Source organism: Micromesistius poutassou, assembly GCF_964030765.1.
Source record: "Micromesistius poutassou genome assembly, chromosome: 17".
NCBI classification, from domain to species: domain Eukaryota; kingdom Metazoa; phylum Chordata; class Actinopteri; order Gadiformes; family Gadidae; genus Micromesistius; species Micromesistius poutassou.
Genome location: NC_140287.1, coordinates 15,594,953 through 15,608,833, shown reverse-complemented (window position 1 = coordinate 15,608,833; position 13,881 = coordinate 15,594,953). Strand labels below are relative to the sequence as shown.

General features: G+C 47.6%; 1 protein-coding gene across 1 annotated transcript; it reads left to right on the top strand.

Moving 5' to 3' along the window:
* Positions 1-1,520: 1,520 nt before the first annotated feature.
* On the top strand, positions 1,521-13,878 carry pygl (phosphorylase, glycogen, liver). Its single transcript, XM_084482257.1, has 20 exons — positions 1,521-1,805; positions 2,383-2,484; positions 2,742-2,820; positions 3,204-3,307; positions 4,574-4,705; positions 5,383-5,494; positions 6,041-6,123; positions 6,790-6,927; positions 7,305-7,397; positions 8,215-8,361; positions 8,977-9,140; positions 9,610-9,724; positions 9,879-9,980; positions 10,625-10,772; positions 11,145-11,203; positions 11,309-11,450; positions 11,880-12,087; positions 12,476-12,610; positions 13,002-13,068; positions 13,222-13,878. The coding sequence occupies exons 1-20, from the start codon at positions 1,563-1,565 to the stop codon at positions 13,408-13,410; spliced, it is 2,562 nt and encodes an 853-aa protein (XP_084338383.1). The 5' UTR covers positions 1,521-1,562; the 3' UTR covers positions 13,411-13,878.
* The last annotated feature ends 3 nt before the right edge of the window (positions 13,879-13,881 follow it).

The window sequence follows — 13,881 nt, the reverse complement described above, 5'->3', positions numbered from 1 at the left end:
GTAGGCCTACATATCCGGCTGTTCCTAAAGGTGCTACTATGCTGGTGGGTGTGCCTTCCCCCTCTCTGAGCGATCACTGACCCCCACCTTACTGCTCCATGATCACAAGTCCACACACCGACATCGACCATCGCAACCAGAGCTAGGGGTCTGTACCGAAGTCAGAAGTCAATCCCCTTTCCGCCGGTGAAATGTGCATTCAGAATAGCCATTAATAGCATTCCGTCCGCCTAGGAGTATAAATAACAAACACCTGCTTTGTTTGAGCTTCAGAAATATGAATAATTGCTAAATGTAAATGTGTTTGCATCTTCGGTCTGTGTTACCCTGTTAGAGGTTACATTTAGAGAGACTAAATGATTCAGAAATAATGTTTTGCTGGTTGCCGCAGCCTAGATCCAGAATACATATATAAAAAACATATTGTAAACATCACTTCTGATGCAAACTTCTCTTTATAGTCTACTATTGGATAGGTGATCCGGTATGTTTATTTTTCTATGTCTGGCCATTATTCAAACACTAAATTAAAGTACAAAAGCACAAGCCCTCCCAGCCCCCAGACCCCCCCCCCCATTGAACCATCGCGAGAGTAACGCTCTTTACTTCACTGAAGACGTACAAGCACAGCCTTTATCGCGAGGTTGAAAACCACTCAGTTCCCAGGACCATCAGGGAGGTCCTGCACAAAGCTAAGCAATTTGCATCCCATCCGTACGACGGATCGTCGTGGACAGCACACCTCTCTGTACATTTTTCATGAACCAAAACTGTTGTTGTGTGATGTGTGAGTTGCCTACAAGTACCACGAACACGTGTTGTCAAATGCTAGACAAACTAATTTTTCAAGAGTTGAAATGAGTTATTTGCGGTTGTTTCTTACGCTTTTCTTTTTTTTTTGTGCATTTGATCCTACCGCCTCGTAGATACTTAACATAATTGTATTAATTATTAGTAAATGGAAACAATACAAAGTCGCTGGGCGACAAAGAGTTATCGTTTCAAGAAAGTTCCTAGGATATTTTCATTCTCCTTTCGACTCCAAAGTAAATGTTTTTGCCAAGTTTGATGGTCAACAAACATATGCTATTAATGAATGTCCTATTTACATTATACATACCCACATATGTCTATGGAGATTTTTATGATTATAAACATGAACAATTGTTATTCATATGATTTGGAAGCAAACTATGGGCACTATTATGATTATTTCAAGTGTAATATAAGCTTGTGTGTTTTTTCCTGTATGTCTGAAAATTCAATAAATTGGTGTCGACATAGAGCTGTGGAACTTTAAATATAAATGGATTTCCTGTCCTTTGCAATATTGGCCTGAGGTTGGCCAACAACACACACAGACACACACACGCACGCACACGCACAAAGACACACACACACACACACACACACGCGCGCGCACAAGCACTCGCAGCCGCACAGAGACACACCTCCCCTTTCGCCTACCAATCAAACGCACAGGAGGAAACGCGTCTCCATCAAAACCAGTGGCGACCAGTCACTCCTCTGCCAGTTGACCGCTCAAAGTTACATTTCTGACCATGGCGACGCCTCTGACAGACCAGGAGAAGAGAAAGCAGATCAGTATCCGAGGCATAGTGGGAGTGGAAAATGTTGCCGAAATCAAGAAGGGTTTTAATCGTCATCTGCACTTCACGTTGGTGAAAGACCGAAATATCGCGAACCCGCGAGATTACTACTTCGCTCTCGCCCACACCGTACGAGACCACCTGGTGGGGAGATGGATTCGAACCCAGCAGCACTACTATGAGGTAGACCCCAAGGTAGGCATGGGCTGTGTGAAAACACACACACACACACACACACACACACACACACACACACACACACACACACACACACACACTAGAGCTGTCAGTGAGTTGGCCTAAAACTATCGTTGTTTTTTTTTGTTACCTTTTTATGAACAAATGTATTCCAAAATATAAACATGTATCCCAAAACAATATGTTAAAGGCAGAGGTAACGCGGGTGCGTTAATAAATTGTTCTCCTTTCTATGTAGGCTGACATGTAGGCCATATGTACCTCTAATACCTCCTATTAATTTTTATTTGATATAGAACACGCACACTGCAGTCAATCACACCAAATCAAATAATGAAATGAGCGCTCTGCTAAGGTCACGTGTGGGCTTAGTGGGACAGCCTGCGAGTGTTTTTCTTAAATTTCATATAAAGTTAGAAATGGGTCTGTAGTTTCCATCTGGGATTACTAAAATGATGTCAGGTTAACTGGTGTGTGTGTGTGTGTGTGTGTGTGTGTGTGTGTGTGTGTGTGTGTGTGTGTGTGTGTGTGTGTGTGTGTGTGTGTGTGTGTGTGTGTGTGTGTGTGTGTGTAGCGTGTGTATTACCTGTCCCTAGAGTTCTACATGGGCAGAACCTTGCAGAACACCATGATCAACCTGGGCCTGCAGAATGCCTGCGATGAGGCCATCTACCAGGTACCAGGAGACACCACGCTGACCCCAAACAGACCTCTGCAACTGGGGGTCTATCGGACGCCTTTTAGGGGATTATGAATAATAATGTTTATATATATTGTTTATATATAATATTGTTTCAACAGGTAGTTGATCATTTTAACTTTTCTTTGTGATTAATTAATTGAAATCAGTATTTATTAGTTGTTGGTGTGTGTGTGTGTGTGTGTGTGTGTGTGTGTGTGTGTGTGTGTGTGTGTGTGTGTGTGTGTGTGTAGCTGGGTCTGGATATGGAAGATCTGGAGGAGATGGAAGAGGATGCAGGCCTGGGGAACGGAGGGCTTGGAAGACTGGCAGGTACACACACGCACACGCACACGCACACACACACGCACAAACGCACACACTTTCAAGGTCCATAGTACAACGTAATTGAGCGATCAAAGTAATTATTGGTCGCTGATCAACTGTATTGTTGCAACCCAACATGACCACACTCCTCCTGCATGATAACATCCAGGCTGAACACACACTCCTGCAGTCTGTTGCTCCAGACTCATTCAACTGCATTCTGCTGGAAGCCATTTCAGCTGTTCCGCAACAGAAAGTGTATTCCATCATGATTAAACCTCATAATGTTGACTAACACCTTGTGTAAGGCAATATGCTGTAAGGCCAACAATGTACTTCTGTGTTTGGTTCTTTTCCCTGGTTCTGATTTCGGTTGGTCGGCCGTAAAGCGTGTTTCCTGGACTCCATGGCAACGCTGGGCCTGGCTGCCTACGGCTATGGAATCCGCTACGAGTACGGCATCTTCAACCAGAAGATCAGGGACGGCTGGCAGGTACACAACACAACCCAAGCCTTGGGTTTAGCACCCCAAACGTTGGGCCCATGTGGAAAGTTCTAGCATGTTTTTTTTTAATTATGCACATTTCTACTTCCTTACCGTACAATTTTACTCATATTTTTTACTTCAGTTTATCTTGAACTGAACGATTGTAACATTTCCCCTTGGATCAATAAATGCATACAGTCAGAATCAAAAGACAATCCCCGCCTTTTCCCGTACTTCAACCTTCCCAAAAACAACGAGTGAAGTTCATGTGGATAAACTTTTCCCAACGTTGACCAGCCTTTCCCTCCGCTGTGAGAGGTCAAAGGTCCTCGTTTATCTGAGCTCTGTGAAGCCGGCGCAGAGCTCCGTGCGGGCAGGAGAGGGGGTCAAGGATGGCCATGTAGTGCGTAGAAGTGCCACCGCCAAGTTGGCTCACTGCCAACCAGTTCAAACATTAACCCGGCAGACGGACCATGCCAGTGGGGACTGGTGCCCCAGTTCAGCTGAGCTGGGAGCGATCCGTCTGCAGCCTCAATCTGCGCTGTTTCATCGAAGGGCTCGGAAAGATCAAATCCCCAAATCTGTCTCCTAGTTATACTCGGAGCTGAGACATTGGGAAAAACAACGGCCGGGGCCTCCTGCCTTCTCTGGCGAGTGTTTGCGGTGTAAACGCACAGGGTAAACATGCACTGCTGCACACTGAACCGCGATCACGGCGCACATGGGTGTCATGGGTGTCATGCGTGTCAGCGGTATCGACCGTCTTGTGCGTGCCATCCGGGGCGCCGTGAGCCTCGTGTCTCCCCCAGGGTGCAACAGGTGCAACAGGTGCACCCTGGGGAGACACAAGGCTCATGGTCAGATAACAGCAGGTTCCACTAGTGAACTTGAAGTCAGATCCAAACGAGAGCAGTCAAACATCCTGCGAGGAGCGTTGATCCCTTGATCGACGATCCCCGGGGCGTACAGCGGTGCTGGGGTCTGACCCCCTGGTCAGGGCCTGGTGGACTGTTGCACAACGCCGGGCGCCTGTTGACTCAGCATCTGTGAGAGCTCAACTCAAAGAGAAGAGAAACTGAAAAGGCCTGTGGTCCGTTGCCTGGCATGAAGCTGGCTGAACACTTGCTCATGTGGCTGGAAAACTGTCCGGGGGAATCTCTCAAAAGGATTGGAGAGAATATTGATTATGATTTGCCCGGCCCACTGCTTCTCTACTGTGTAATTCTTAATTGGGTGATTATTTCCATTTGACTGTACTATGCACGGCAACAGGTGGAGGAGGCAGATGATTGGCTGAGGTACGGGAACCCTTGGGAGAAGGCCCGCCCGGAATACATGCTTCCTGTTCACTTCTATGGGCGGGTGGAGGAGTCCAAGGAAGGATCCAAATGGGTGGATACTCAGGTAGCTGTCTGTCTGTCTGTCTTTTTGTTAATCAGGTATACCTATCTCAGGTGGATTGCACCTGTGTCAGGTGTGTGTAATGTACCTGTCTCAGCTGTAAAGTACCTGTCTCAGGTGGATTGTACCTGTAATGTACCCGTCTCAGGTATACTGTACCTGTCTCAGGTGGATTGTACCTGTCTCAGGTATACTGTACTTGTCTCAGGTATACTGTACTTGTCTCAGGTGTACTGTACCTGTCTCAGGTGTAATGTACTTGTCTCAGGTATACTGTACCTGTCTCAGGTGTACTGTACCTGTCTCAGGTGGATTGTACCTGTCTCGGGTGTACTGTACCTGTCTCAGGTGGATTGTACCTGTCTCGGGTGTACTGTACCTGTCTCAGTTGTATTGACCTGTCTCAGGTGTACTGTACCTGTCTCAGGTGTAGTGTACTTGTCTCAGGTATACTGTACCTGTCTCAGGTGTAATGTACCTGTCTCAGGTATACTGTACCTGTCCCAGGTGTAATCTACCAGTCTCAGGTGTACTGTACCTGTCTCGGGTGTACTGTACCTGTCCCAGGTGTAATCTACCAGTCTCAGGTGTAATGTACCTGTCCCAGGTGTAATCAGGTGTAATAAGTCTCAGGTGTACTGTACCTATCTCAGGTGTATTGACCTGTGGTCTCCCTGCAGGTGGTCCTGGCCATGCCCTACGACACGCCCATCCCGGGCTTCATGAACAACACGGTGAACACCATGAGGCTGTGGTCGGCCAAGGCGCCCAACGACTTCAACCTGAAAGACTGTACGCTCCCTGCTCTCTCACCCCACACGTGTTACCATCCATCACACGCCCAGGTTCACCCCAGACAATGGAAAACATCCATTTAGAAAGATGAGACCTCAGCTCAGTTAGTGCTGCTGGACGATTCAATCAAATTAATAAGGTTATTTAATTAAGTCTGATTTGCAGATTTGAGGTTTATATTATAATATTTAAATGTATATTTTGTGGCTTCTTTTATCAATTATATGTGGCGGGGGGTCAGGGTAGTCTAGTTGTTAAGATGTTTTGATTCCCAGTCCAAAGGTTCTGGGTTTGAATCCAGATGACTGTAGTCTACCTGTAGGCCTCCTTGAGCAAGATGCCCCCTGACCCCTACCTGCTCCGTAATGACATCTGAACCACCATGAGTCACTTTGGATGAAAGCATCCACTAAATAGTTAAATTACTCAACCACTGATTGGCCACAGCGGGCATCAATGCACGACCAAAACAGCGTCCATGTATAAATGTATTTAAATCGTAAATTGAACAAAAGTCAAGCCGAATGTATCCCTATGTTTTAGTTAACGTCGGAGATTACATCGAAGCGGTTCTGGACCGGAACCTGGCCGAGAACATCTCCCGGGTTTTGTACCCCAATGACAACGTAGGTGCTGTGTGCGTGTGTGTGTGTGTATGTGTGTGTGTGTGTGTCGTTGTGTGTTGTTGCATAAACATTAACGCCAACTTCACAGGAAACTGTTCATGAGTAACGCCGTTGAGCAAGGCATCAAGGGAAGTTGCTTCAGGGTTATTGTGTTGTTGTTGTTGTGTTATGCAAAGTTACAAAGCAGACCTCTCTGTAATGTAGGGTCATGAGTTTGTTGCAACGTTGACTTTGTTCTCTGTGGACAGAGTCCATGAACCGCCACTCTCTCCCCCCTTACATTAACAACGGTTGTTTCCGTAATTATGGCTAATTTGTACACAGCGGATAATTGTCGGTTGACTTGCTAACTGTCTATTGGTGGCTAGCTGTTAGCTGCTAGCTGCTAGCAGGCCGTGACAGAACAGCCCTCCCTAAGGGTTCTGCCTTTTCTGTTATCTTCTGACCTTTCTACTAGGACACAACAGCTTTATTCAGCTCATGACTTATTTAGTTTTTTATCAATTGTCTAACTCCTGCCTCCTCCCTGCTCCTCTCTCCTCCCTCCTCCCTGCTCCTCTCCCCTCTCTGCTCCTCTCTCCTCCCTGCTCCTCTCCTCTCGGCTCCTCTCCTCCCTGCTCCTCTCTCCTCCCTGCTTCACTCCTCTCTCCTCCTCCACGCCTCCAGTTCTTTGAGGGTAAGGAGCTGCGTCTGAAGCAGGAGTACTTTGTGGTGGCCGCCACCCTGCAGGACATCATCCGCCGCTTCAAGACCACCAAGAAGGGCGCCGGCGCCCGGACCTCCTTCCAGGGCTTCCCAGAGAAGGTATCCCCACCGGGGTCCCACTATTATGGGATGTGGGGACCAGGCCTGGGTGTTGTTAAGGAAAAGATAAAGTGCTGCAACCTGGGTTTGGGTTCCGATGGCAAATCAATACTTGATATTTTTACTTTTAGTTCCGACAAGAACGGAAGCAAGCTGAGGTCAGCTTAGCTTCCATTTCTCTTAAAAATAATTTAATTAATTTGAAGCACGATTAAGGTGGCCGTCCCGACATGGTTGGGGCGGTTCCCAAACCGTTCGCCCGGGTCTAGAGGGGTTGTCGTTGGGTTATCTGGCTTTCAGGATGTTGGATTTGAAGACGACAGGTATTATTGTGATTAATGATTACACATTATGCCATGTTCTCGTGTTTCTTTCAGGTGGCCATTCAGCTGAACGACACCCACCCAGCCATGGCCATCCCAGAGCTCATGAGGATCTTTGTGGACATTGAGAAGCTGGACTGGGATACGGTGCATTATTTACTACCCATCCCAAACATTTAAAGAATTCCTACATTTTGTTAAAAGATCATAGATTCAACATCTCTAAAGACTTTCTAACAAACTAACTAAAGAATCAGTCTCTACGTATCATGAGTTACGATGGTACAGGTATCATCATGAGTTACGATGGTACAGGTATGAGCTGCGATGGTACAGGTATCATCATGAGTGACGATGGTACAGGTATCGTGAGTGACGATGGTACAGGTATCATGAGCTGCGATGGTACAGGTATCATCATGAGTGACGATGGTACAGGTATCATGAGCTGTGATGGTACAGGTATCTTCCTGAGTGACGATGGTACAGGTATCATGAGTTGCTATGGTACAGGTATCATGAGTGACGATGGTACAGGTATCATGAGCTGCGATGGTACAGGTATCATCATGAGTTACGATGGTACAGGTATGAGCTGCGATGGTACAGGTATCATCATGAGTGACGATGGTACAGGTATCGTGAGTGACGATGGTACAGGTATCATGAGCTGCGATGGTACAGGTATCATCATGAGTGACGATGGTACAGGTATCATGAGCTGTGATGGTACAGGTATCTTCATGAGTGACGATGGTACAGGTATCATGAGTTGCTATGGTACAGGTATCATGAGTGACGATGGTACAGGTATCATGAGCTGCGATGGTACAGGTATCATCATGAGTTACGATGGGTACAGGTATCATGAGCTGTGATGGTACAGGTATCTTCATGAGTGACGATGGTACAGGTATCATGAGCTGCGACGGTACCAACTCACAAGCCCCTCCCCCCCAGGCAGGCCTGGGACCTGACCAAGCGCACCTTCGCCTACACCAACCACACGGTGCTGCCCGAGGCGCTGGAGCGCTGGCCGGTGGAGCTGCTGGAGAAGCTGCTGCCCCGACACCTGCAGATCATCTACCAGATCAACCAGAGCCACCTGGATGTACGCAGCACCCACGCTTAGCTCTCTCTGTCTCTGTCTCGCTCTCTCTACCGCTCTCTCTCTCTACCTCTCTCTCTCTCTACCGCTCTCTCTTGATTTGTCTCTGTCTATCGCACACACCTAACACAAGAACAAGTAGACTTGTTTTTAAGTCAAGTTACGTGGGGGGAAAAAGGGAAGGATTGTTGATTTACCAAGAGGAAGTTGTGGACACAGAAACAGTTCTTCTATTGTGGCTCGAATATAAAACAAAATGTTTCATTAAAAAGGCAATGTGAATTTATTTGAAAGAAAAGAAATCTTAACATTTGCCTCCCCCAATATATAAACTTGGCTAAATCAAGTCATCCTACACTACAATGAAAATACATTGTGAAAACATAAATGCTTTACATGGTCTCTCTCTCTCTCTCTCTGTCTCTCTCTCTCTACCATACATGCTTTACATGGTCTGTCTCTCTCTCTGTGTCTCTCTCTCTATCATACATGCTTTACATGGTCTCTCTCTCTCTGTGTCTCTCTCTCTCTACCATACATGCTTTACATGGTCTCTCGCTCTTTCTCTCTCTCTCCCCCCCTCTCCCCCCCTCTCCCTCCCTCCCTCCCGGTCTCCAGAGCATGGTGTCCCTGTTCCCAGAGGACATGGACCGGCTGCGGCGGATGTCCCTGATCGAGGAGGACGGGGGCAAGCGGGTGAACATGGCCCACCTCTGCATCCTGGGCTCCCACGCCGTCAACGGGGTGGCGCAGATCCACTCCGACATCATCAAGACCAGCGTGTGAGAGGACCGCGCGCACATGGGGGGGGGGGGGGACATGCAGGGAACATACGTTGAACAGATACGGAACAGGGAAAGGGAAAGTACATGCGTGACATGCGCGGAACATGTGCGGATCATACGCGGAACATACATGTAACATACGCGGAACATAGGCGGAACATACACGAACATACACGGAACATAGGCAGAACATAGTCGAACATACACGGAACATAGGCGGAACATAGTCGAACATACACAGAACATAGGCGGAACATAGTCGAACATACACGGAACACAGGCGGAACATATGCGGAAAATACACGGACCATATGCGTTACATATACGTTACATACGCAGATCATACGCGGAACACAATAAAATGAAATATGAGAAACAAAAAAGATATTATTGATTTATATGTTAGTGTTGTATAACTATATGGATATTTCAGTATTTCATTATTTAACTATCTCATGTTCCGTAGGTTCCGTGATTTCAGCGAATTGGAGCCGGACAAGTTCCAGAACAAGACCAATGGGATCACTCCGAGACGCTGGCTCCTCCTCTGTAACCCTGGGCTGGCTGAGCTCATAGCAGAGGTCGGACATCCCTCTAGAGCTGCCTAACATTCACACACACACACACATTCACACACCGACGGCGGTGTCAGCCATGCAAGGCGACAGCCAGCTGGTCAGGAGCAGTTAGGGTGAGGTGTCACACTCATGCCGCCGTGTGTGTGTCCTGCTGCAGGTGATCGGGGAGGACTACGTCAAGGACCTCAGCCAGCTGCAGAAGCTGAAGCTGCTGGTGGACAACGAGGCCTTCATCAGGGACGTGTCCAAAGTCAAGCAGGTGGGGGCAGAACCACCGCAGCAGAAACCGCCACTACTTCACCACTTTCAAAACAGGGTCACGTCTCACCTCCCCAGGAGATGCGACATCAGGCATTCAGACTAGAGATGTATCGGCCGATATCGAGTATATACCGATACAGCATCCAGTACCGTAACTACTTATAGCACTGGTTCTTATTAAACGGTTCTCTTACGATGAAAGCAATACATATTAAGGTAACGTTACATCACGTTAAGATGGAAATGGCAGCCAGACAATCAACCAAGACAGCTGAATCTAGACATACTATTAGCAGATGCTCAGTTGAAAGCAAATTACAGTGACTTTAAGATGACATTAATGAGCAGGGAGGGGTTAGGCACCGTTGGGGCATCTCCATGAAGGATAGCCCACAGGTTAGGCTTCGAATGCCGGGGGAATCAAACTCAGAACCCTTCACCTGGGAGTCCAACACCCTAACCTCTGTACTGTGGAGACAAACCTGTGATAGTATTAATACGTGATAGGACCCACTAGGACCCACTAAAAACAGGAACAGGTTAGAACCGGTTTGACAGTACGAAGCAGTGAATCCCTTTGTGGTTCCTGCACACCACTCACCCCTCGTGTCCCAACGCGCCCCCCCCCCCCCCCCCCCGCAGGACAACAAGGAGAAGTTCGCCCAGTACCTGGAGAGGGAGTACCGCGTGCAGATCAACCCGGCCTCCATGTTCGACGTGCACGTCAAGAGGATCCACGAGTACAAGCGCCAGCTGCTCAACTGCCTGCACATCATCGCCATGTACAACCGTACGCAGGCCGGCCCCACACACACATGCATGACCGGGACATTACCGTGACATTACCGTAACATTACCACGACACTACCGGAACATCACCGTGACATTACCGTGACATTACCGCAACACTACCGGGACATTACCGAGACATTACCATGAAATTACCATGACATTACCGCGACATTACCGGATAGTCCACATTCAGGCCCGAGGGAACATTCCCAGATATGTTGAAAATTCCCAAATGTATTTTCATTCATCCCAGAGTTAAAAATGTATTCCTGAATGGCATTTCGTTTGTGTTTAGCGGTGTCTAAGTTATAAATTGGTTGACTCTGTCTGTTCCAAGGTATTGAATATGTATTTATTGTCTCTTTTGAAGGCATCAAAAAGAACCCGACAGCTCCGTTCGTTCCACGGACCATGATCATCGGAGGCAAGGTGAGCAGAACCTAGAACCGACATCTGACCACACCCTCCCCTTCCGTACAATCCAACACGACTTTACGCTTCATCTTCTATGTGGTCCTCTGTCTCCCCCTGCAGGCGGCACCGGGGTACCACATGGCGAAGATGATCATTAAGCTGATCACGGCGGTGGGCGACGTGGTCAACAATGACCCCGTGGTGGGCAGTAAGCTCAAGGTCATCTACCTGGAGAACTACCGGGTGTCACTGGCAGAGAAAGGTACGGCACTGATGAATGTACACATTATAGGGAGTTGACGCCTTACTTAATTGTTAATAGTTAATGAAGTATACATCTTAATGGTGCATTTACCATCTTAATGGTGCCTAACATTCACCCATTAATTCACCCATTCACTCACTCATTCACACACCAACGGCATCAGTCAACCATGCAAGGCGACAGCCAGCTTGTCGGGAGCAGTTAGGCCGGGTGAGGTGCCTTGCTCAGGGACACCTCGACTCTCAACTAGGAGGAGCCGGGGATCAAACTAGCAACCTTCAGGTTACCAGTCAACCCAGCTCTACCTCCTGAGCCACATGCCGCCCTAACATCGCCCCCCCCCTCTATCACCACGGTCTCTCCTCTCCCCCTTCTCCCCCCCTCCCTCCCCCGTCTCCCCCCCCCCCCCCCCCCCCCCTCCCCCAGTGATCCCGGCCACGGACCTGTCGGAGCAGATCTCCACGGCGGGGACGGAGGCGTCCGGGACGGGGAACATGAAGTTCATGCTGAACGGCGCGCTGACCATCGGCACCATGGACGGGGCCAACGTGGAGATGGCCGAGGAGGCCGGGGAGGAGAACCTCTTCATCTTCGGCATGAGGGTGGAGGACGTTGCCGCGCTCGAACTGAAGGGGTGAGAGGGAGAGGGAGAGAGGGAGGGAGGGAGGGAGAGGGAGAGAGAGAGCGCAAGGGTGAGAGGGAGAGTGCAAGGGTGGGAGGAGAGGGAGAGCAAGGGATGATAGAGTGAGAGGGAGAGAGAGAAGGGGTGTTAGATTGAGAGGGAGAGAGAGAAGGGGTGTTAGATTGAGTAAGGATGAGCGGGAGAGAGTGGGGGGAGGACCAGACTTGAATTAAACTTTATTGGCCATTTCCCAGTACAGTCATTTCGCAGACCCTTGAATCCCAAGCGACCTTTCAGTGAGGTACTGGAATGTGGCTGCGGACATCGGGGATCGAACCCAGTTCCTCTCAGCTGGGAGACGTCCTGAAAACTGAGGCGGTTCTCTCGGTTCTCCCCTCAGCTACGACGCCATGGTGTACTACAAGCGGAACCCGGAGCTGCGGCGTGTCATGGACCAGATCACCAGCGGCTTCTTCAACCCCAAGAACCCGGACCTGTTCAAGGACGTGACCGACATGCTCTTCAAATACGACCGGTACGTGGGCTCATGTAGAGCAGGGGTTCTCTAACCTTTGTCTACTAGTTTACCCCCTCTAGTAAATTCAGTAAATTCAAGTTTTCAGTTGAGTACCCACATCACCAGCAAAATACGTTTTTTGTGAGAAAAAACATAATACGAATACAATTAACATAAATAATGTATGTGGCAGTGTAAACATTAAAAAAAAGGGGTACTCGAAAGTACGCGTTCCCCATTTGAGAACCACTGATGTGACGTATACATCTGACTTATTTATATTTGAATAGATGAAATGAACAGCTTGTGTCTCTGGAGTGTTTTTTGTAGTGTCTCCGTATGTAATTCTCGTTGACCTTTAACCTTGACCTTGAGTTTAACCTTCAATGTTCTCACTGTTCCTCAACAGTTTCAAAGTATTTGCCGACTTTGACGATTATGTGAAGGCTCAGGAAAAAGTCAGCAAACTTTACCAGGTAGGTTGACTGAAATAATAGTGAGTACTGGAACAAAAACAAGAAACCACTTTAAACAAAAAAGCATTGTAAAAAGGTAATAATACTTGAGCTAGAGAAAATAAATCCATTTTATTACCAACGTTTTTTAAATATATACATCTTGCGTTATAGAAACCAAAGGAATGGACCAAGATGGTAATAAAGAACATCGCAGCGTCTGGCAAATTCTCCAGCGACAGAACCATCAGCGATTACGCCAGAGAGGTGTGGGGGGTGGAGCCTACCGACCTGAAGATCCCTCCTCCCAATGAGCCCAGAGAGGCCATCGAAGAGACGGCCAGAGCCGTGAAGAAAATGTGAGATACCGCCCATAGCAATCACCTAGGATTTAAACTTTGCACGTCATCTTAAAAGCTGCTGTAGGTTTTATTCGGGAGTTGTAAAGTTGTTGTTTTTATATTCCCCCAAGAAAATGCACCTGATTTGGAAAAATGACCAATCAATTGTCTCATACAGACACAGTAAACTTGAAACTCATTATTCTCACAGTTCATTCCAAAAGCTGACTGTTTGCTATTTACATTTCTACCAAATTACCCTCAAATTATAGCACTCAAATATAACCTACAGCATCTGTAACTAGATCCTTAGTTATTTTAACTTTAGCTTGCATTTTATTTAACTTCAGGCTCAGACACGGTTAATTTTCTACAGGACACTTACGAGGCACTTGAATTAAGTCTGTTTCAGTCTGTTACTTTGGCCAAACTAATTTTAGTTCATCAGTTTGGAAGAAATCTATTGCCAAATAAATGCAACACAAACACTTGA

Excerpts from the sequence above, each read along its gene's own strand:
- pygl (XM_084482257.1), top strand. The coding sequence starts at position 1,563 with ATGGCGACGCCTCTGACAGACCAGGAGAAGAGAAAGCAGATCAGTATC. Across the intron at positions 2,821-3,203 it reads AGGGCTTGGAAGACTGGCAG|CGTGTTTCCTGGACTCCATG; the intron begins GTACACACACGC and ends TCGGCCGTAAAG. Across the intron at positions 10,773-11,144 it reads CATCATCGCCATGTACAACC|GCATCAAAAAGAACCCGACA; the intron begins GTACGCAGGCCG and ends TCTCTTTTGAAG.